At 32.4% G+C, this 25,938-nt stretch overlaps 1 protein-coding gene across 10 annotated transcripts in view; it reads right to left on the bottom strand.

Annotated features, from left to right (window-relative positions):
* The window catches only part of LOC145247343 (uncharacterized), a 96,975-nt gene that overhangs the window by 26,429 nt on the left and 44,608 nt on the right, over nt 1-25,938 (bottom strand). For all 10 annotated transcript variants that reach the window (XM_080109010.1, XM_080109009.1, XM_080109013.1 and 7 more), the window contains 2 exons: nt 12,837-13,180; nt 3,765-4,013 (listed from right to left, as the gene is read on the bottom strand). In XM_080109010.1, the coding sequence (XP_079965136.1) occupies nt 3,765-4,013; nt 12,837-13,180 (593 nt within the window). The remainder of the gene's footprint in view (nt 1-3,764; nt 4,014-12,836; nt 13,181-25,938) is intronic.

Raw genomic sequence — 25,938 nt, forward strand, 5'->3', positions numbered from 1 at the left:
ATCCGAAATAACAGCAAGAAGAGACTTGATTCCAAATATTTCTCATATGTTATATCTCCCCTCTTTTAGAAATAGGGTACGATTATGAATATCTCCAGTATCAAATAATCCTTATGCACTGTAAAATTTACTTTATGTATGAAAATCAAAGAGGGGAAATATAACATGAGAAATATTTTGAATCAAATCTCCCCTTACTGTTATTTCAGATCATTTGAAACCATAGGCGCAAGCTTTAGTCTCTCCTTCAACAACAGAGGTATAAGAGAAATATCAGATATTTTGTAATTCATATACAAAACTAGGAAAAAAATTTACTATGATTGAAAAATCTTATGGCTGTAAAAAAGTGTCCCAAATAGGCTCTGGATGAGGGATGATTCCCTTAGTGTGCGACTTTAAATGGAAAATGTTACATAGCCCACTACACAATTTAGGTCATTAAATTTTCAACGAGCCTTCATTTGTTAAATTCTAATCAATAGTCGCTGAGATCTGGAACTTATAAAATTGCCAATAATGATGGTATATAATTGAATATTGAAATGGTCATAATTTTGGTTCTATGGAACAAAACTGCATGAAAATTTGCAAGCTTTTTGGAAATTATAATACTATTCTATCGTTAAAATTTCATGACAATTGGTAAAGAAGAACCTATATTTTCAAACCAATAAAATATGCCCAAATTTGTATATATAGTGTCCTGGCAGCCTAGTTTTAGTTTTGCTGCTTTGAGATGAATTTTACTAAAGGTTTTTTTTTTTTTGCTTGTCTGTCTCCTTAGTGCCTTTGACAGGCTATATATATATATATATATATATATATATATATATATATATATATATATATATATATATATACACTACTTCCAGGTTTTATATATTTTTTAAGAAAAAGTGAAAGTTATTAATCATAGAATCCATTACATAATGAAAAAAATTAAAACAAAATTAATTTAACTAATAATCTTGTAACATATAATATTTAATTATTATTATTTAATTAATTTAAGTTAAAAAATTGTAAGCCTTCCTTTCAGTTTCAGTAGCAGATAATACAAGCTCCACATCTTTATAGAGTCCTCATACATCCCCACCCCCCAAGAAACAAAAAACCTAACAATCTTGTTCATTATAATCCTGACAATTTTAAACTGTCTTATTTTAGCCAAGATTTTGTTCACTCCTCAACATTACTCAAAAGAGATATTTCATCTCTCATAGATCCTACAAAATATGCATTTGTCTATCACCTGTTAACATCATAAAAATCACATTTTGGAATTAGTTTTATTGAAATATAGAAATCACTCATTTCTTTTTATTTCTTAAAGTATACAAAATCAAACATGATGTGTTCAACTTTTAATTTTTTTCATTTTCTTCAGACCAAAACAAAAGGCTTTTCTCTGAAATGTGTAGTTTAATCAAGTACTGCTTACTTTTCTTTAATCATTGCATGAATACAGTAGGACTAGCTGAGAATGAAGTAATTACAATGTCAATAGATTTCTCTCCACACTGTTCTTGACACAAATACTTCAGCACTTGAAGGTTGCTTTACCACAATGTATTTGCATGAAAAAGCTGATATATATATATGTTGAGTTGTATCTGAATAAAGTTACACAGTAATATCAATCATTTCTCTATAATTGGGAAGAAATAGAGCAACGGTTTCAGTTTGTTGTCTCTAATCATGAATTAGTAGAAATTTTATTGCTAAATTGCAGACCTTTCATCAAATCTCATATTTTAAGACAAATTTGTTGACTAAATCTGCCTGCATTCTATGTTCTATGCCTTTAGATCAATTTTTCTTTATTTTCATAACTGACTATGACAAAAGCCACCATAAAAAGGCCAAAATATGAAAGATGAAGAGCGAATTCAATTCTGAAAGATCTAATATACATAAGACATATAAATGATGTTTACAATGATTGTGAATATGTTACATAAATTTCAAAGTTGATTTATCTATGGCCTTATGGCAATGACTTTCGTTTTTTAAACAAATAAAGACAAAGAATAAAGCAAGAGTTGTCTTCTCTTGAACTAAATAAGAATAGAATAAAAGTAAACACAGATTACCAAATTTTGGTGGATTTTGAACAAAATCTACCTTTAAATATATGATCTAGTAAAATTCTTGGATATATAGAAAGCATTTTCAATCTCCTTTAGTAGCAAACCAGTGTTTTACTTGGATCACCAGAACGTGTTGCACATAAATAACCATTATTTTTAACTTTTGGTGAATTTTGATAAAACAAACACTAATAATGGAAATTTTAGGTATCTTCAAATAATTGCTGTTTTGGAGGAGAAAACAAATCGATTAGCTCTAAAAATCTAGTTCAATCAGTTTTCTGCATTTATAATCATAACTTAATGTGACAGAGGTATTCATTATGTACATAATTCTTGGTTTCTTCAGCTAAAAAGAAATCCAATAGTGCTTGATTATTTAATAAGAACGTTATCTCCTACATAATATTTCGATTGCAGAAATTCCTCTCTGGACCAAAGTACCATAGGTTTGCAACCACAGATGCCACATACAAATTGATTATGTCTAGACTATTAGCCATATAATTTTAGAACACCATTTTAGACACATTTAGTCGTTATATAATAAAATCCTACATTTCATCCTAGGAGCAACACCATCACAATCATCTTTAGAGGAAGTAGTTCCTATTTTTCTCTCTAAATGTGAAGTCCTCCTGCCACTCTCAGTCATCACCAGGAGGAATTCTGCACTTTCAACAGATATGAGGTTTCACCCTTTCTAACTTGATCATAAACACATAGAGATACCATTATCTTTCCTGACTAATATATAATAATGTCTCCCCAGCCAAATTCCGCCTAATCTGATTGGTTGAAACTTGACATTCTTTTATTCCAAAATGAATATATTGCATACATAAACAAACACTTCAAAAATTCTCCAAAATGGTGTCGCTCTCTACAGGAGATCAGACCAATTGCAGAGATTGTATATTTTATTAATAAAAAAATGTTTTGCGACACATCCAGATATGTTTATAGGCCAAAAATTCGTTAATTTTACATTAAATATATTGTAGATGTTAATTGCTCTTATAAACTTATGCTACCGTGCTAAATCGTTTTTGTTTATATAAATTGCTGATGTTGTTAATGTTTTAACATTTCACATACTTTTTTCTTTGCTGAAGAACAACTGCACATTGAAATTAGAGTTCCTTTCTCACACGATTACAACAATCAATATAATATTCTGCTTGTTCTTTCCTTAATTCGTACATTTTGGAAAAGGTCAAATACAAGTTTTCAAGTTCAAACTGCTTCAAAAAAGGACAAAGTCACAAAATTTGGATTTAAAAAAGGCCAATCTCATATCTTGATTGACCTTTCTAAAGCTAAATTTCTTAAATTTAAATTAATAATTTAAATAATGACATTCATTAAAAGTATTTTGGACATTCCCTTTGTATTCCCTCGACAATGTGATGTATTTGAATGAAAATTTCAAACTGAATTCTTCCTTCAAATGCATTCCATTGTTTAGTAAAACACAAAGAGGAATATCAAAAACATGTTTGATAAAGCTGTAATGTAGCATTTTTTAATCTATTAAAAGTTGATTACAACAAACTCATAAAGGCATAAATAAAATACTTGAGAAAAAGAAAGCCTTCATTTAACAACAATTCATTAATATACTGACAAAAAAAAAAAAAAAAAAAAATATGAAAAAAAAATCCCTCTCACTTTTCAAACTCTTCGTTCTCTGAGCGCTCATGCCTTTCTAACCGATCAAGGCGATCTGGTTTGTCAGAACGGTCAAACTTGTCCTGCCTATCCATGCGCTCATATTTATCCTGTTTCTCTGGACGGTCAAATTTGTCAACCCGATCATGCTTGTTCTGTTTGTCATGCCTCGGCTTTTTATCTTCACGGCAGTTGTTATTGCTGTTGTTAATGTTAACATTTTGATAACATTTACTGCGATCTTCTCGACTAAGTGAAGGAAAGAAAACAAATTAACATAGACAAGAGAATGGAAAAGAAAATGTTTGTTGGCAAAGCAAAATGCCAACAAAATAGTTGATAAAATCCCAAAAAATATTTTCAGAGTTTTTATATGCGCTATTTTCAAAAAACAGTTTAAAAAAAAATGTTCACATTATTTATTAAACATTAAAAAAGAAAAAAAAAGCATTTATCGTTTAAGCCAAGTTGAGTTTATTTCAGTAAAAAGTAAGCTCTGGAGTCAAGGTTTTAAATGACTGGAATATGGTTTCATTATGAATTTCGGGAAATCTAGTAAATTGATATTGGTTTAGCTTGAAATGAGAGTAAACTAATTCAATGATGATATTAATGAATTAGCAAAGTATATATTATTGGCTGATTAAAGAATTCAAAATAGTTTTACATAGTTGGTTGATATATATATATGAGGGATGTTAAAAAATAATGTCTTTTTTTTTAATTCCATTTGAATGGATCAGAGGGGATTGCAAATTACATTGTTATGATGACTGAACTCATGCATTTATGACCTGAAAGTTTTATCTTTTTGTTGCAGATGTTAACAATAAGACTAATAAAACAACCCCTATGATGGATGTCAAAAGTGCATTGAAAATAATGTTGACTAAAAATAAAATTCTAGAGTAGAAGAGGTTGCTCGATTTAATGGCACCACTCTTGTCTTTGTAGCTCTTTAACTATTTGAGTAAAAAAAAAAAAAAAGAAAGAAAGAAATAGAATGCTTTATTTTGGAACTACCCTTGTATTAATATGCTTGTATCTTCATCTTTTTTTATTACACTATCAGTAATATGCAAGCATAAGTTATAATAATAATAATAATAATAATAATAATAATATCTAATATGACAGTTACAAGTTCGCTATATATTTCTCTAAGATTTCCATGTAAACTTATATTTGATTTTTAAATTGTTAATCATCAGTAAGAAACTATGCTCTGCTACCTGCACTGATTCTATTATATTTTTATGTTATCTCAATCTACATAATTTAAATACACACACATATTATATATATATATATATATATATATATATATATATATATATACTAGCATGTGTACTCAGTGTTGCCTGGGTTGACATGAAGTTCCGTTTGAAACACGCCTGCTATACTAATCATTTTCATCATGCGTAACATGGATACCCCCACAACAATTTCAAAAATAAAAGAACGGATAAAAACATATAAATGTAATCGCCCCCAAAAAGAAGTATCTGATACCCTCTCCACCAGATATTTCAGCAGAAGGGATCACTGTCCTAAAAAAGCTCATGATTTTGTGAACCTAAAATAATAACATTTATAAACATTAATGTGTGCATTTATTTTTTTTATTTTGGTAAATGTGCAGTTTAGTGGCGTAAATTATTTGCCAGACAAAAATAAATATAAAAACTATTTTTATATAAAACACATTGTTAGACCCAAAAGCGTAAATAAAATCAGAAAAAATTTCATTTTTATCATTTTTTTATCATTTATATTTATTATTCGAGGCCGCTATATTGCTTTTAAAATTTGGCCTTTCTCAGGTTTGCCAGATTGGCCTTTTTAAACTCTTACGTGAACTATGTTTTTGGTTGCCATATTTTTTTTTTTGTTGTAATGAAAGAGGGTAAACAGGCCAAATTTGGCCTTATAAAATCCAATCTGCCAAACTTAAAAAAGGCCAAATTTTAAACGTGTAAGGCGTGCACATTTAGTCTAATAAAAAATGATAAAAAAAAACATAAAAATAAATTTTTTTGTTTTGTTTTATTTCAGCCTTTAGGTCTAATAATGTTTTATGTAAAAATAAATAGTTTTTATAATTATTTTGTCTGTCAAATAATTTACGCTGCTAAACTACACATTTACCTTTATTTTTTGTAAGGGCACTTTTTTTACTGGCTTTTTTTTTTTTTTTGTAAATAAAGGAAATTTTAGATTTGCTATTTTTAGGGGGAGGGCTTTTCGATTTGCTTTTTATTTGTCATTTTATGTTTCTAATGTAATCCCCCCCCCCAAAAAAAAAAATTGAATTTGTCATATTTTTACTTTGTTTTGTTTAATAAATTGTTAGGTGAAAGTAGAGGATGGTCTCATAAAAATAATTAAATTTATCGTTATTTTATGTTTCTAATGTAATCCCCCTCCCCCCAAAAAAATGTCCTCCAAAGAAGAAAAAAAAAAATCGAATTTGTCATATTTTGGGCTTTGTTTTGTTTATTAAATTGTTAGGTGAAAGTAGAGAATGGTCTCATAAAAAATAATTAAATTTATCGTTATTTTATGTTTTAAATGTTATCCCCCCCCCCTAGTTTTTTCCCTCCCTCTCAATCGCCAAACGTTAAAAAAAAATGCTAGAGGTGACATGTTTCGTTGAACGCTTGGTGGCCAAAAAGTGGGTGCTCATTTTATGTTAAATTTATATAGAAAAATGATCCCCCTCGCACTCTAACATGTTATTTTTTTTTTTTTTCAAAATTTCTAATTTTTTTGCACTTATTTGCACTTCTGCAAACTAATAATATTTATAAAGGCTGTTTAAATGTATCAGGCTGAAAAGTAGATCTTAAACGCCGCTGGATTACGTCATATAAAGTTACCTTTTTAATTAGAAAATTAAGTTTGTGACCGAGGAAATTAATGGGAAAAAAAGTAAAGAAAAAGTGTAAATTGTGGAATTTAGAAGGGGGGGCAGTAGATCTTCATTTTTTTTGGTATTAAACGACGCTGAATTACATAGTAAAAATTTACCGATTTCTGTATTGCCGTAAGGAATAAAATAAAACAAACAAATGAAATCTTGTCAGTTTTTTTCGTAAGTGTTTTTTTTTTTTTTTTAATATTTAAAAAAAACAAAAAAAACAATAAAAGCCAAACATTTTTTCTATCTACATGGAATTATTTTTCCAGCTAGAAACTTAATGAAATTACCAAATGATATTTGGTAAACGTTTTTTTTTTTTTTAATGGATAGCATCTAGGGGCAAATAACTCTAAAAAGTTAAAAAAAAAAAAAGGTTGCTGTTGGAAATATTAATTCCACAATAAATTAATACATTATCAATATAATTGTTGTTTAAAATTTATTAAATAACAATTTTAAATAGAATACTTAAAATAATTCTCTCGCTAAAAACATTAACTAAGATACCACTATTTAGTAAAATCAATTTTCTTAATGTCATATGCAAATAAAGTGATCTCTTAATTGTATATTTTTCCAAGTATCATACTATATATAGAAATAAATGAGAGAGTAAAGACACGTTTTGTATATATTAATCCAATTGTGAACAAACAAACAAACAAACAGGAATACAAATATATATATATATATGCGTGTTTGTGTGTGTCTTCAAATAATGAAAATCGCAAAGAATTGTTCACTTTGGCATTTACTAACTCATTTAATGAGAGGATAATAATAGGGTTTGTTAATTAGTCAGGTAACTGGGGTTAAATCCTTAGTAAAGTCATATCAAAAACATGGAACTTGATGCTTCTTTATTAAAGTATTATGAGGTGACGATTAAGACAAAGTGTAGTAATCCAACAAAAGGAGTAGCACCCTCTCCTATAACGCACTGTAATAGTCAATGAAAAGGGAACGTTCATGTCACTCTCAACTATGGTTGATTCATTTATTCTTTTCTATTATTACTAGCAATACACATGAAAAACTTGAAATAGCTTAAAATATTTCAATATTGGTATGCATAGAAAGAGCTTGATGAGCTAAGAAAGAATCTTTTTAAATTTTAAAAATCTGATTAAAATTAAGGAAATTATGACCATTTTTGTGCCTCACACATTTGGATATTTTCCTCTCTTTAAGACCATATGCGTTTCGTCATATTTTTTACACTACTTTTTCAGTAAAAATGTCATATCTTTATTAAAACACAAGACTAAGCAATGAAATCTACCATATAAGTGTATTTTTGTACAAGGAATCAGAATATGCGACTGAAAATCTCCCAAAGTTCATGGTTTCCAAATAATCTGCAGTAAATGTGCATAAATATGCAGCAATTCCTTAAAAATGCCATGTATCCATAAACAGAAAAGAAGTTGGAGAACTCAAAGTTGAATTGTAATGTGCTTTATGTACAAAAAACTTAAATCTAAACATAGGACTATTTAAAAATGAATATATTACAATATTTCGTTGGTATTATTGTAGATTAACACCTGTTTTACCCCACCCAACCCTTCTGACCACTCCTCCAAAATGTGATTCTACCTTTTTAGGCAATTATGTATGAAATGCCATGAAAAACTTTAATGAACGATAAACAAATTATTTTAGAATTTAATGTAAAATAATTCCCCATTACAAGTCATTCTAGCATTTTAGGGCAGTTAACCGTTTTTTTTTTATGGGAGATAAATCCTGTATGCTTTTTGTTTTATTTTTTTTTAAGACGATTATGTGTGGTTTTAAAAGGGTTTCTATGCAATGAGAATATGGGGAGGGTTGCCATTCGGACTTAGAATTAATTGTAGGGCTAAGGAAAATTATGTGTGAACATACTGAAGACTTGACAGAACAAAAACAATATTAGAGGGGGGGGGGTTTAGTTTCACAAAAATTTAATTTCAAATAAATATCTTACAGAAAGTTATATATATATATATGTATGTGTGTGTGTATTCGACAGGTAAATAAGTCAGCAAATGTTATATTTAGTTTTAATTTAATAAGAAACTGCATTACGAAATTTAGAAGAAAATTGCATAAATTTGTTGATTTCTATTTTCGAAGTTGAAGGTGTTTATTCCATAGGCCGTTTATACTACGCTGGAGCAGGTTGTAAAAATACCTTTCGTTTAATAAGTAGAAAAAAAATAACGGAGTTTGTATTATTGTATTAAGTTATCAAAAAGCAAATACATAACAAATGTTATCAAAAGCAAGATGAGTTACTTTTCTACCTAACTGGATATGTTTTTAGTGTTTTTATTTAATGTAACATGTTTATTCAGCTCGAAAAACATACAGTGCTTACCAATGTATTGGAAAGTTAAAAATGGTGGCCGACTATCTCTTTCACACGGTAAGTTTGGGAAAATGAGTTAAAAATAAAAAACTAGTCAAAATATTGTTAAAAACCTGCCGAATATATATCCGCCTATGTCACGGTAACATATATTGAGCAAGTTTCTAACAGTATTTTGTCTAGTTTTTTTTATTTATAACTCATTTTCCCAAACTTATCGCCTCAAAGAGAGAGTCAGCCGCCATTTTAAATTTTGAATACATCGGTAAACACTGTTTTTCGAGCTGAATAAACATGTTACGTTAAATATAAACACTAAAAACATATCCAGTTAGGTAGAAAAGTAACTTATCTTGTCTTTGATAACATTTATTTGTTATATATTTGTTTTTTGACTTTTTCAAATCTATGTGTATAGTAATACAAAAAATGATTTTCATACATCTTTTGATTTTGAAAAAACATTTGTGGCTGTTCGCAGTAAAACATTGTTGCAATTCACTGTTCAAAACTAATGAAATGAATAAAAGTGCATGCAAGCTATATATCTACAAAAGTTTATTTTGTTTTTTTAACAATATTTTTAAATTTGACTAGAAATGTAAGAAATTATAATGGATTCATAATGCCGAATTGGTTGGGATTGTTGTTATTATACATTCTGAAAACCGAATAGTTCTAAACTAATGTTATTCTGATAACAAAATAGCTCTAATTAAACATATCAGAACATTTATATTCATATTTTCAAGTTTTTCTTAATTCGTTTGTGAATAAAAATTAAAGAACGCGTGTTGTTTATACTGTGCTATGACTAATACTACAGCTGCTGCTCCTGCTGCTACTAATACTAAATTAATTTGACTAAACTCGAGAAATAGAAATATTTTTTTCGGATAGGTCCTTTTAAATTATTATCAATTACTGCGGTTCTACTCAACATAGAATAATACTTTTAATTGATAAAGATAATAAAAAGAATGATTTACTTACTAGTGGGTGTCCGATGAAATTTTTTTTCAAAATGTTCGATACTCGTCATATTAAAGTCTTATTTTTAACACAACAAAAAAAGAAATGGTCAAAAATATTTCGGACACTTGACAGTATTGAGATTAACACCTCTTCTGATTGTTTCCTAAATTTCATGACGAAATTCTTCATACAATCACGGTACAGGCCTTTAGAAAACAGGAAGGGTCATTACAAAACCTTACAGAAAACGCCATTTTATGACGTTCACATTTTTATCACTTTATTTGCTTAAAACTCTTAAAATATATAATGTACATTCATATTTATTAATTCATTTGAAAGTATATTCATTTCCGAACAAAACAGTAGTATTTTGAAGCCTTGAAGTGCTTTGGTTTGAAAAATATGGCTATTTTAGTAGAACTACCTTGAAATCTGTGATTATCCAAAGCTTTTTTTCGCCCGTGTGTTATTACAAATCAAAGTTAACCAACTGCTTAGAATACTATTCAACAATTACGATTGCAGATATTTTCATTTTTTGTTTTTTTAAAAATATTTCCTTTTTGTGTAAAGTAAAAATATTACTTTTCCTAAAACAGCCTAATCTAAAAATTGAAATAACTTTTTTAAATAATCTGAGGCTTTGTTTATCTGCATCTCAGTCACAAGTTTAGTTCATAGTTGAAATCCAGCCCCCCCCCCTCCAAAAAAAAAAACAAAAAAACAGCGCTTTAGCTTAACTGCAAAAACTAGCTTAGTCAATTCTAGAGAAATTTTTATCATGGTTGCGGATTCCTTTGATGGCAAACAATAAATGTATACCGCCATGCCATAGGAGAAGATAAAGTAAAACAAAATAGATTACTCTGATACAAGTACACGTCATTTTGACTAAAGGAAGCATAATAGTATTGTGAGGTCTGCAGTCATACTTAATATTGTTCAAATGAATCTTATAAAGTTTATTTATAACTTGAAATAAAACTTAAAATTGTTATTCAGTTCATTTATTCATTAAAAAAGTTGGGTATATTTTGATGAGGTTAAATACTATACATCAATATAGACAAATTAAGGTTTATTTAAATAAAATGCATTATAACTTTGTTATTCTTTTAAGACTTTTGCGTAAAATATACTTTTAGCAATGGAAAATAAACCTATACTCACTTACCATAGAAGGTAGCAATAAAGTAATTCAAATAAAATGGGGTACTTGGAAAAGCACATTTTGATCAAACGGTCTAAAGAGTATGTTAGGGGAGGGTGCAGTTAACATAAGAATATCGTCAGCATTTTTATGAGTTAAACTCTGAAATTCCAGGATATTTTCTACATCAATTTATATAATTTATTCTTAATAACATTCCTTTAGAAATAATATTTGTCAAGATCAATTAAATAAAAAAATCAACAAAAAACAAAGAAAAGAAACAAAACTATTTTTCTCCCATAAAAATGTCAGCTAAATATTCTTTAAATGAATACACATTTATTTAAAATGTAGCAATTTTTTAAACAATATTTTATCTTATTTCCATAAAAAAATTTGTCAGCTATTCTTTAAATCAATAAAAATATGTCACATTTTGAAATGCATATAAAAGCTGCAACAATTTGATCTTGGAACGATTCATTTAAAAATTTTGTAAAGTCTGAATTTTTTTTACCTTTACAGGGCTTGACGATCAAAAAAAAAAAAAAAAGTCTTTCTTCTCTTATAGATAAAAAAGAAGACTTTTTACGAGGGAATATTTTACATTACATCAGTCAAAGTTGTAGCAGTATGATGTAAAATATTCTCCTGTAAAAATTCATTTTATTTATAAGAGAAGAAAGTTTATTTGTAAAATTGGATTTTTTTGATTTTCGATACTTATTGGATGATTTCTGTAAAAAACATATCCAAGAATACTGCTAGAAATATAAATTACCTTTGTGTGAAATTTGCAAAAGATAGGCTCAGCTGTTTTGGAACCTATGGTGAAGGAACTCACGCACACACAAACATACACAAAATGACTTTTATATAATAGATTGTTGCAGTTTCAAGCAGATAAATGAAACTTAGTTTCTCCTTCTTGAGCTAATCGAAAATCTAGCAGTTATTTTTTGTAGGATAAAAATATTGAAATGTTTCAGATAACAGTGAAAAATCAATATGAAAAGTTCATCCTTTGAAAACTTAATTTGACATCAAAGTCAAGTTTTTGTTTAAGTTTCAGACAAAAACTAAATTTCAATTCTTGAAATGGTTAATTCAAAAAAAGAACGCATTTAATTCCCTGAAAAAAGCTGCTTCTAACAAGATAACTCAGACATAGAAAAACGTCAGCGAAACAGCAGCTCATCAGCAAATTTATATAATGCCAAGAGTTGTTTTTATTATTTCTTGTAATCATGTACTTCAATGACGGGCAAGCAAAAACTTGTTTCAGATGGCCTCTGTATATAATCAAAAATTTAAGTGAACTAATTTGTTATTTTGTGCTTCATTAGAAATGAGTGTCACTCAGTAGTAACACAAAGTATCATTGTAATTTCACAAAGTTTTGTAATATTTGGAAGGAAAAATCATTGGCTACAGAACTAACAGAAACAACATCATTGACACTAACATTAAGTGTTGAAACTGAGCACTGAATTTGGATGATGAACAAATGATCAGCAGCCTGTGCAGTGAACATATACAATCCAAGTTCATAGAATGACTACACATGTGATTTTGAGGAGGGAAGGGGTCTAGTAATGAGGCTACACAAGGTCACAAATATTTGAAAATAATCCCGACAAAAAAATAAAGGAATCAACTTACTTGTATTTGTCTCTTCCAGCCAAATGTTTTTGCCGATCCGCTTTGTCATCCCGGTTATTTTTTTTATCACCTGATCGATCATCTTTGCCAGATTTGAATTTTTCTGATTTATCACAAATGCGATCATCTTTAGAATACTTTAAGCGGTCAGCAAACCTCCCTTCGCGCCCAGATTTAAGCCTCTCCTGCCCTTGACGATCAAGTTTATTCAATTTCTCACGGTTTTCTTTGGAAAAGCGTAGCTTCTCCCGTTCTTTACTTGGTTTTTCTGATTCATCTTTTCCTCGCCCTAATTCGCCCTCCTCTTTTTGCTTCTCCTGTTCTCGTTCAGGATTTTTCAAAAGCTACAAAAACAAAATAAAGTCCAATCATCATTTTTATTAGTTGAAACTTTAAATCAAGGCAAATTAGAAAAAAATAAAGGAACGTTTTCTAAAAATTCACTACTTTCACAACCACTGTCATAACAGTTTTACATTTTAATCACATGAAGCAAATTTAGAAATGGCAAACTATCATTAACTGAGTTCTTTGACATGACAGGGACACACGTGAAAAATAATTGCTCTAGGACCACAAATAAATCAAAATACTCAGTTTTTCATTTAAATTCTAACCAGAAAATATTGTCGATTTTAAGGTTTCAGTATTAAATTTGAATTTCAAAGGGTCATAACGTAGTAAACAAGACAGCCATTTCAATCTAATATTAATAGATTGAAAATATTGCTGTGTTTACTTTGTGACCTCCAAACTTTAAAAATAACCATAAAGCACTTATATTGTTGATTAAAAAGTAATTTTGGTTTGACATAAAAAAAATTCATATGCAAAAATCGTAAGATTAGCATGGTACGACATTTTTGATTGACTTGATTCTGTTGTTGGCATTGGTTGCCTTGATTCTTTCTAGAATCAGCTACATACAGGAGGAAAGGTTGCCAACATCATAGGAATTAACTGAATTTGAACTTAAATTGTTGATTTGTGTCATTACGCATTTCACCACCACCTCCATTTGTGCTCTTAAACCAAAGTAAGATATTAATTTTCAGATGTGTCTGTCATATAAAAGAACTACTGACTGAATAAAAAGAAATTATTCAAAGATTGACATAGTTTATGCCGTAAATATTTTGCAAGGTAATTTGACAAAATTTGTTTTAGACAAAAATGTCATTTTACTAGAAGTTTAACAATCGAGAAAATGTTAGTTGTAATAAAAAAATCTAAAAATTAAAGATATTTAAGGTCTCAATCTATTGAATTTCATTATCTGTTTTCTCAATTTTCGAAAAGTCAAGGAAAATTTGCCACATTACAATGTGTCATCCTTTTATTATATACCAGCATTGCCTGGATTAAAAAAAAAAAAAAAAAAAAAAAAAAAAAAATTAAACATTATGTCTAGCCATTTCTCTTTCAACATACTTCCTCTTTCTCCCACCCCAGCTCTATTTCTCCTTTGCCTTGGTCATTCTTCTCTGTTGTATTAATGTGTAAAATGTAATTAATTTATCTAAGCTACCTATTTTAAATATAATACTGTAATACTACAATTATTGCTCTTGGACAATGCTTAGGAGAACTAAACATAATGACATTCTTGATCTCCAATAATTCTGCTTCTTTCCCACCTGCTTTCACAATAATATGAAAATAAATGATATTGATAATGAAAATAGTCTAAAGGGATTTCAATGTAATATTGTAATTTACATTTACTGCACTGAAATATTTCTGTATAGAACAAAAGATTCTCTTACTTAGTAAATATAACACAGTAATGTTAATAATGATGATTTTATCATTCCTGGTCGAAGTAGAAAAAAGTTTCTGCTGTCTCCACCAGCCATCACTTACTAAATATTATAATCTTAGTAAAAAGGCTTTCATAGCACTGCCAAAAACATCATTAAAATTAAAGTATGAAGAGAAATCATGTTGATAATGACAACTTATTTGTTCCTACACAATACCCTGTAGAACAGAAGTTTCTATTACACTCCCACCCCTATATAATATTGCAAAGTTAGTAAAGATGCCCTCATAGTACTAGTACAATCAAATTACAAAGATGATAGAGTTTTATTGCTTCCACACAATGACAGTGTATAAGAAAAGTTATGGTTACCCCCCACCACTACCATCAAATATACTAGTGTAACTTTTGGAAGGAGGCCTTCACAGCACTGTCAAAAATATGGTAAAAATCAAAGTATTAAGAGAAATGTTAACAATGATTACTGATCTTGGACATTAGAACAAATGGTTCCCGGTCAATTCCTAATTTTTTGTCTCTTCCGCCATTTCATAATAATATGAAAACAAACGATGTTCACAAAGAGAGATTTAATACACATACCACTGACACTAGTAATACTGCAATCTTACAATTTTTTATCATAGACAATACTAAGTAAAACACATGCTTCTAATCAATTCCTTATTTCATGGCCTCTTATATACTCCGCAATATTAAAATAATACTCTGGGCTACTATCGGGGACATAAGTTGCAGGAGTATTATGAAGGGAGATGAGTAGCAAGATGTCTATTGCCATTACACTTGAACTTCTGCATGTCAGTACAGTTGGGAAAGTAGAATCCTAGAAGGAAGTTCCAAAGTCTAGCAGTTTTGGGATAGAAACTATTGGAGTAGAAGGGCTTCTTACACCTAGGGATCTCTACTATGAAGGGGGGGGGGATTTAGCTGCTTGTCGAATTTGTCGGGGGTATTCACGTCTAGGGGATACAAGTGCTTGTAGTTCGTCAGAGTATTCACCATTAAAGTACTTGTAGAACAGGCAGAGGGATACAACATTTCGTCATTGAGACAGAGGCTGAAGCCTAGATGACTGTTCAGGACCTATCAGGTTGCCGACTCTCTTTTGAACCCTGTCCAGGAGTGAGAGACAAGTAGCAGATGCACCAGCCCAAATGTGACAACAGTACTCCATACATGGGCGAATGGTGGCCTTATAGAAGTATAGGATACTTTCAGGTGTAAGTAGTTTTCTAGCATGGTAGAGAGAGCCCACCTTCTTTGCAGCAACCTTGGCAATGCTCTCAATGTATCTATTCCACTTCAAGTTCCCTGTAAATGTTAGGCCAAGGAGCTTAAAGGAAGTACTTTTGGGTAATGTGTTCTTGGTCATTGCTATTGGTGGTAGAGAAGGTTTCTTGTAATTATTGAAAGAAACAAGCTTAGTCTTGGCAGCATTGAATGTGACCATCCATTTTTGTCCCCATTCCACTACAGATTTGAGGTCATCCTCTAGTGTTTTTGTTATTTCCTTAGATATGCGTTCATTTTTTTCCCTTCTCGCCTGTTATAGAGAGTCGTGTCATCAGCAAATATACCCATCTCCGAAACAATTTTATCAGGGAGGTCATTTATGAATATCAGGAATAATAAAGGTCCAAGGATGGACCCCTGAGGTACTCCCGCATTTATATCATACTGTTTAGATGTACGATCGTCGAGGACAACTTGGATTTTTCTTTTACTTAAGAAGGATTTAATTACATTATATATTCTTCCAGTGATACCATATGATTTAATTTTCATTAGCAGACCATCGTGCCATATCCTGTCAAAAGCCTTAGATATATCAAGGGCTACCACTCTACCCTCCCGTTTTGTTTAGTGAATGGTATATGCGTTCAGAGATTACAGTTAGGATATCTGCTGTGGAACGGGCTTGCCTAAATCCATATTGTTTGTCGGTCAGGAGTTTAGCAGCTGTAAGGTGATGGACTAGAGCTTGATTAATTAAGGACTCAAATATTTTGGTGAAAAGCGGGAGAAGGCTAATGAGGTGATAATTTAATGGATCAGAATTCTTTTGCCAGAATTCTTGAAAACTGGTACCACAGTAGCGGTTTTCCAGCAGTCAGGAAAGCAAGATTTGTTAAGGCAACCTCAGCGGAGCATTTTTTTAATAGCACAGCCGGAATGAGATCAGGACCACATGTTTTTGAGGTGTCTAGGTTTTTTATGATACCATATACCTGGGAAGGGGTGATTTTCAAATCATCTGGTGTGGCGTCTGTCTGCAAAGGAAAGTCAGGGAAGGAGTGGTGTGCCGGGTCCAATGTGAAGTTTGAGGCAAACCAACTGGCAAGTAGGTTAGCCTTCTCGATTGCCGTGCAAGCAACCTCATGATTGTTTGATAGTAGGGGAATCGTTAACTGCCCATTATTTACTACACTGTTGTAGATTTTCCAAAATCACAGGTTCCTAATTTCTGTGCTTTGATGCGTTTTCTGGTGGTTTCAGTGTATTCTGTCTTAGCTGTCACTATTTCTCTCTTACAATTACTTCTAGCTTCTATATACTTCTGTCTGTTTGAACTGGACTTATGTCAGTTGAATCTGCGGTATGCATGCTGCCTTTGAGCAATGGCAGCTGCACAAGTAGAAGTAAACCATTGGGAGAGTGGGGCTTGCTATAGAATTTCTGTGTGGGAACATGTGCTTCAATTGCAATTTTGAAACATTCAGTGGTCTCATTTGCGCACTGTTCAGCTAGAAGAGAAAAGATTTCCCCATGGTGCATCTCTGATGAGATCACTGATGGCTTCCCAGTCAGCCTTTCTGTAATACCTTGTTGTTTTGAGCAGTGGGTCTTTGGTTTTGAGTTGAGAATTTAAGGCGATTTCTACCATTATTACAGTGTGATCAGCATTCCCGAGTAGGCCGTGGGCATTCGTTATACAATCATCAGGAACTGTGGTCAGAAATAGATCTAGGAGAGAAGCATATTGATTTTGCTGGTGTCGGAAATGTAACCGCCTGTGATAGTGAATGAGATATAGAGAAGCTATGTGTTGTGCTACCAGCTACGTCTGTAAGTAGAGAATCCAAGCCAGTTACTGTGGTAGACATTGAAGTCACCAAATATATGTACTTGTGTGCTAGTATCGGGGGAGAGTGCTATATCTATGCTGTCAGAGACTGTTTATTAGGGTACAGTCTTGGGTTGAGGGTGAGCGGTACATTTCCCTTCCGAAGAGAATGTAAAGAAATGCTAATCTCTATTATACATGAATATACAAGAAAAATTAGTGTTGTCATAATAAGACACTAATTTTTCTTGTATACAAAGACTAGCGGGGATGGGGGGGTTACCCGGCATTGCCAGAGTGCTTGTAGGTATGTGTGTTTGTGGGGGAGGGGTAAAGAAGAACAAAAAGGAAACCTAACCCTGTTTAAATATTAAAAAACCGATAAAAAACAAATTTAAAAATGGGGGAAAAAATAAGGAGGGGGGCTTGGTGACAGGTTGGCTTGAACCCGGAGCCTTGAGGCCCATAGGCTGAGCCTGAACACCTGCGCTACAGCGACAGTCAATGTAAGAGTGATTAAAAAGTAAATGTCAAACATCACACTATTCCGCAGTTTTTAATGAAGTCAAATCGCTTTACTGCGGGATAGTTGATGGTGACGTTTACATCCGGTTCGAATCCAGTTTTGCTGTTTTTATACTGAAAAGTGAAAGCAACATGCGGCGATCCAAATATATGGAATATTTATCTTTTGAAAGTCGGGCAAATTAAATAGACAGGCGACCCCTATTGTTAACTTGTACATATGATTTAGATGTGATATAAAAAGTTTTAAGAAGAAGCGACACCTATGAGATGACATTGGAAAAAAGTCTTTCTCGGACATACACAAAAAGCCAATATACATACATTTTTTTTTTTTTTTTTTTTTTTTTTACACAGTGATCACCACTTATCAAGGCCCGGAAGCCACTCAGGGATAAGGGTTATTGTGAGTACATCACGTTAGTGAGGAGATTTTATGAAGTGTTTAATTAGGGGGGCAGTTCATTAGGAATTTGTTAACATTAGACTTGAAGACATCCAAGTTGTAGTCCGGAGGGAAGCAGGCAGACGGAACAGAGTTCCACAGGCGTGCAGTTCTAAGAAAGAAGCTTTGTTCATGAAATCCGCGTTTTGATTTAGGCACAGATATAGAGTGGGGGAAATTTTTCACAGTGGATTCAGCTAGACGGGTGTTTTTCGTGAAAGATTGGCGAGGGGGGACCAGGGATTGGAGTTCAGACGAGCACCTGCCATGAAAATAACGATAAAACAAGGATAGGCTCGCAACGTCTCTTCTGTGGGAGAGGGGTTGCAGGGTAGAGAAAAGGGCATCCCCCACTAAACCACGAAGTCTATTTTGTACTCTGTCAAGGCATGATAGGCTGTTTTTGGCAGCTCCTGCCCAGATATGGCAACAGTATTCCATCCTTGGCCGTACTTGGCTTTTATAGAGATAGAGAATTGCATCAGTAGTGAGATATCTTCTGGAGCGGTAGAAGGATCCCACCATCTTTCCTGCGACCTTGGCAACAGACTTGATGTACGTATTCCATTTCAAATCAGGAGTAAAGGTCAAGCCCAGAAGCTTGTCAAAACACGGGGCCTCACCCAGATGAGAGCCATCCATCACAATTGATGCCAGCTGGGGATCAGAGCGTTGATGATGTAAGGATAGGAGTTTGGTTTTGGATGCATTAAAGGTAACTAGCCACATCTTCCCCCACTGAACCACGCGCTCGAGATCAGAGGAGAGAGAATCCGAGAGAACTTCGTCATTTACAGCCTTTGATGTGTTGCCGTAGATGGTCGTGTCATCAGCATAGATGTCAACGAATGATTTAAGTATGTGTTTAGGGAGGTCATTGATGTAGATCAGGAAGAGAGTTGGGCCCAGGATTGACCCCTGAGGGACTCCAGCATTTATATTGCAGGCCTCCGATGTTTGTCCATCTACCACTACTCTTATGAGCCTATCAGAGAGAAATGATTTAATGATTGAGAAAACATTTCCAGTTATACCGTAGCTGGAAATCTTGTGAAGTAGACCCTTATGCCATACTTTGTCAAAGGCCTTTGATATGTCGAGAGCAATTGCCCTAGAAAGGAAGCCTTTGTCAAGAGATTCACTAATCCTGTGGGATATAACTGTCAGCACATCTGCGGTAGATCTTGCAGAGCGGAAACCATATTGTGTGTCACTAAGAAGGTTATTCCTGCTGAGGTGGTTGACTATTTCTCTATTTAATATTGATTCCAGTAACTTACTCATAACACAGAGAAGACTTATTGGTCTGTATTGAGAGGGAGATGATTTATCACCTGAATTCTTAAATACAGGGCAAACTGAGGAGGTCTTCCAGGGGGTCGGAAAGCACTTCTCCTTAAGGCAGCGCTTAAATAGTTTCGTAAGTATGGGAGCAAGTTCTGGTTGAAGCTTTTTTAACACTATAATTGGGATGCCATCAGGGCCAGTTGCTTTACTGGAATCTAGGTTTTTTATTAGCTTGGCGACCTCATGCACGGATATTTGTATGTTACCTAGCTTGTTCTGTGTTATAGGAGGAAATATGGGGAGTTGATGGCCTTCGTCGCATAGGGTAGAATTAGCTGCAAAGTTCTTTGCAAATAGTTTGGCCTTGTCTGACGCTGACGAGATAACCTCTGGTCCATTGATAATGGTTGGGATAGAACGCACACTTCTGTTCAAGATCCTATTTGTTATTTGCCAAAACTGGTGGGAACCAAGCCGCTGATCAGCTACCTTGGATTTAACAGACTGGGCATATAGCTCTCTTGCATTTTTTATTACTCTTTTACAGTGGTTGCTGGCAGTCCTGAAAGCAGCTTTAGTCTCAGTGCATCTATTACGTTGGTAGTTATGGAAAAAGTGATTTCTGTGCGCGATAGCAGCAGCACATTCTGGGGAGAACCATGGCTGGCTGTTAGGTTTTTTTTGGAATTTTTTAGATGGTATAAATTGGTCTATGCCTACAATTAACCATTCGGTCAGATCTGATACTATAGAGGACACTTCCTTTTTAAACATGGAGTGCAGAGGTAAATCAGATATGAATGTACGGAAGCTATCCCAGTCAGCCATAGAGTATCGGTATACAGTACGGTGGAGGGGTACGTCTGATGGCTTCTTACATTTTGTTTTTATCTTAACTGATACGACGGAGTGGTCGGAGGATCCTAAAGGAGAATGAACGGTACATGAACATAGCTCAGGGGAAGTTGAAAGAAAAAGGTCTAAGAGGCTTGCATATTGATTGGGTGTATCGGGCACACGGGTGGGTTCGCGAACAATCTGAGTGAGGTCATAAGCAATGGCAAAATCATGACAAAACCTCCCCTCATCATCTGTCTTATTTGAATGGGTCAGCCATTCCACGTTATGGACGTTGAAGTCACCACAGATGTGGATGTTAGCCGAGGGATGTGAAGACAGTATGTGGTCTATTTTCTCAGATATGCTCTTAAAGATAGTAACTCCACTGTTGTGGGGCCTATAGAGGGCAAATATAAATGCAGTGGTGTTAGTAAGTGCAACCCTGAAGCACATATAGGGTAAATTAGGATCTTCTCTAGAGATATCCCTGCCACATGGGAAGCCATCCTTAATGTAGGCACATATTCCATGCCCATGGCGATCTTGGGAGTCAGATTTAGCTGTTAAATTGGAGTATCCATTAATTATGAACTCATCTAGGGAAGTGGTCGGCCCTATTCCAGTTTCACATAGAAATAATATGTCCGGTTTTGTCTCCTGTAATTGGGTTTCAACCTCTGGAAGGTTGGAACGTAGACCCCTGATATTGGAGAAGGAGACCTGGTAGTAGGGGTCTACGCTGGAAGATGGGGTTCTAGGTTTAATCGAGTTTTTATTCTGGAGATATTTCATGTTGAGGTTTTGGGATTTGTGGAATAGGTCGGCATACTTGGTTAGAGCAGTACAGAGAGGGAAAGTAAGAGAGAAAAAGACAGGAATTTTTTTTTTATTTGTAGCACACGTAAAGGTAAAGCCGTAACAATTACCCACTAGTATGGCATCGAGAGGCCCCACCAGAGACTACTGCATGGTCCAGATCCACTCACCAAATGGCAATACAGCAGTCCCAGTACTTTGCGCCTGCTGATAGGACAGCCTCCTTAGTGGTTAATCCAAGGTTCGGGTCCCTGACTATCAGGCGGATAACGTCAGCCCAGACAAAACGTTTACCTCCAGCACCCTTACTAGTGACATGGCAACAAGGACAGACAAAGACAGAAAAATATCCGACATCTCAGACTACTGGTCACCAAGTAGTACCGACCTTTAAGCAGCTTTTTCTTCACCCTTTGTCAGAAACATCACTCATTGAATGAGGACTGAATGACATACACATTTTTGCTTTTATATTTATAAACTGTTCTTTATCACAGGAAAAGTTGTGTTTAAACACACTTGCCTAATCTATTGTATTAAGCACTTTTATCATCAAATATACCACTTACCAGAGGCATCCTGTATTATTATGATTATGGCTCTTGAACAATACCAAGAAACTTTTGTGTACAACGTAAGAAAAAAAGACTATAAAGTTCTTTATCTCGGGCAACACTATTTAAACATACCTGTTTTATGGTAACATTAGTGTTTCTCAAAAGAATGAAGAATAACTCAACACTTTTATTATGATTTACTGCATCATAACATTAAAAGTCGTGTTTACTTCTTGTTTTAAATACCTTACGAAAGAGGCCTCCAGAGCACTAATTAAACCACATTTTTTTAGCTTTTTTTTTTTTTTTTTTTTTACACACATTTCCCTTCCGAATGTAAAGAAATTATAAATAAAACTCAAAGTTAATTCCTTTCTTAAACGCACCTACTCTATCTTAGATATTGAGTACTTACAAAATAAAAGAGTACTGCTAAATCCAAATCCCCCCACCCTCTAGAAGAGAAATTCCTTTTGTGATAAAAAAAAAAATTTTTAAGCCTCCAGAGTACTATAAAATTAAGTTTCTTCTCTTTGTAGAGAAATAATTGTTATAATAATAATAATAGTTAAGAAAATGATAGAACAAATATGGAGTTAGTGTCTACAAAATTTAAAATTTCAATTCGAAAAAATACTGACTCATTTCCTGTCCTATATGATGACTACATGATAACATTAAAAGTCATGTTTACTTTGATAACATTAAATGATCTAAATGGCCATTTCACCCTTAAGGAAGTTTTTTTTTTTTTTTAAATAGACATTATCATTTTGCCAGGGTTACACTGATTAAAGAAATTTTTGTCTAATCCAAAGAGCTTTTTAAAGGCTTAATTTCGCCACATTAAAAACCAACCTTGTATCTAAATCTGCCGTCATCAAAAAGACAGTAAATTAGACACTAATAATACGATCTTGTATCCTCAAAAACTTTTAGGCAATTTTCTGTCATTTTCCAATTTTCAGAAGTTTGAAAATACAGCTGTCAGGTTTTTGAATCAAGACATTTCTTGTGGATAAGAGATTATTTATCTTACTAGAGAGTGGCCAAGGGGATAGTTCTTCAAATAGTGAACATCCTCAAGATGCACCCTATAGCTAAAATATTATTCTTACCAAATGCCAAGTGACTTGGTTAAATAGTTGAAGTATCTTAGGGAAGGAGTAACCTCTTCCTACTCAAGCAAGGTGAGGACAGCCTCAGGCCATAGCTTTAAAATTGAAAATTTTAAAATTTAAACAATACACACACACACACATGTCTGCTCCCAAACCTGAACCCCTTATTACCTTTTTAAACCATCCTGTAATTACATTTCTTTCACTTCAATTAGCGAACTTGTTCTTTTCTCAAATATCAAGACATCGGACACTAGTTGATTATGGTTAGTAGTAGTCGTGGTTAGTAGTGTCCAGGTTTTGAACCTTCAGATTTAAATGCTCACCACACTAATAAGCCATGAAACGTTGAAACAGCTGTCTATGCATGACCATAATTTTTTTTCATTAAAAACTAATTGTTATACAAGATGAAATGAACAATAATACTGTAAGTTAACTTTAAGATAATTTAATTATTTTCCAGTTTTAATAAAAACTAGCAGAACCCGTGAAAATTTCATGGTAGTTGAAAATTGCAAAAAGTACACATAAGAAACATCTTATCACATAATCACACAATTACATTGAGGTTGGACCATGTACCATGAAAGACTGTTCTGATCTTACCATGATCTCTCAGCATTATGATAATGTGGCAGTGTGGTACTCCTCTTGTTTGAAATTCAATAACATAAACATGTCTCTCTTTAATGTCTTTAAAAAGTTCAGCTAGATATGCATGATACACACGTGATATTAAGTCAGGTCGATTTTATGTAAGTTCTGATAGTGATGCTGGCATTCTGTAGATGTTCAGTGTATATGGAGACGCTCTGATATTATTGTAGCTTTTTTGTTAAAACTGCAAAAGTATTTATCTAAGCTAGCATGAACGCCCGGTAAAGCCCGGTCGTAAAGTATGCTTAAATATGATATTTTAATTCTTGCAGATTTCATATATATTATTATAGTTAATGTTCTATTGATTTTTATATATTACAAAGTTGCGATTTAAAAAAAGAAAATACATGTATCCATATGACTTGGGTGCATTAGTTTGAATCGAAACCGAAATAAAAACTTATGAAAAAAAATAAAATAAATAAAACTTGGAGTTCCTTCAGCCATAATTGGAACCGAAACCAAAACTTATGAAGAATTCTTGGTAAAATTATTTATGAAAAGAAATGGAAGTACATAACAAACGACCCAGATGTAAGCGTGTCACAGAAAATAACACACACTATTGTATTAATATATAGATCAGTTTGAACTAAGTTAAACTTAAAAAGAAAAAAAAACATTGGAAGTAAATATTTATTACGAGTCCGTTATTAAGGTCACACAATAAAATATAGGTATTTAGGAAATTGACCCGCACCTCTAAATTCCACAATTTACACTGTTTTTTTCTTTTCTCACATTAATCTCATCGAGTTGAAATATTTTCCTCTGTGATGGTCACAAAGTATGTGTTCAATTTAGTAGAACGTTATAATTGAAAACTGATACCCAATGATAAAAGTCATAAAAAACACTTTTTCCAAATATTTTTTTTAATCTGAAAGTTTGTAATCGATGAGATCAACATGAAAAAAAAAAGAAAAAGTAAATTGTAGAATTTAGAGGTGTGGATCAATTTCAACGTCTGCCCAATAAACAAAAAAATATTTTTAATTTTTATTTATCAAACTGGAGATTATATGGCAAAATCCTCTCAATCTTCTATGAAATAAAAGGAACATAATTTCCTAATCATCGTTATGTTACTACGCCAACAATATATAAACAATCAGTATTTCAGAAGTTAACAGTTTTAAATAAGCAGAATTTATCAGTTTTTTTTGTCTTTTTTTTAAGAATAAACACATTATTTTAAACAATATATGCAGAACTTTTGAAAACATTTAAATATAAACAGAACTTTTTATAATTTTAAAAAGGTAAATTTTTATTTGGTTTACACTTCAACATTTTCTTTTAAAATGATTTCAAAGGTTTTCAACTATGCTGAAAACGAATATTGAATTTAAAATTTTGGCAAATAAGTAGTTTACCAGATATTAAGTAATATGATTTAAGTTAAGTGTGGCCATAGCTGTACACCAAAAATATGCACGCTTGCGCGCACAACTATGGCCGGCACTTTACACATAGAAAATTATATTGCTTAATATCCAGAAAACTACTACATTTAAATGCGATATTCATTTTCAGCATATCTGAAACATAGGAAAAATCGATGTTTAAGAGTAATAATGACTATCATTTTTATGTTTTTATTTTCTTATAATTTTGTTCTAGCTGGGGAAACGACATCCTACTGTATGCCAGATATTTACTTACTATCTCATACAGGGTGTCTAAAAATTTACTGAAAGGTTGAAAATCTTTATTATTTTATCATTAATAATTGTTTTTTTCTCTATTTCAGATATTTTACAGATAATATTTCGGAAATTAATTATGGATAAGTATAGCACTGAACAACATACGCAAACTGTAAAATTGTTTTGGCAATAATATTATCTCTTGCTATGGCAATATCAAATGGCCATCACATTCATCAGACTACTAGCCCTGGCTTTTTCTTGTGGGGATATCTTAAAGAAAGAGTCTATATTAACAAACCCCAAACCCTACAAGAATTGAAGGAAAACATCAGGAATGAAATAAGGG

This window comes from Euprymna scolopes, chromosome 25, assembly GCF_053919585.1.
Source record: "Euprymna scolopes isolate OS-2025 chromosome 25, ASM5391958v1, whole genome shotgun sequence".
NCBI lineage: Eukaryota > Metazoa > Mollusca > Cephalopoda > Sepiida > Sepiolidae > Euprymna > Euprymna scolopes.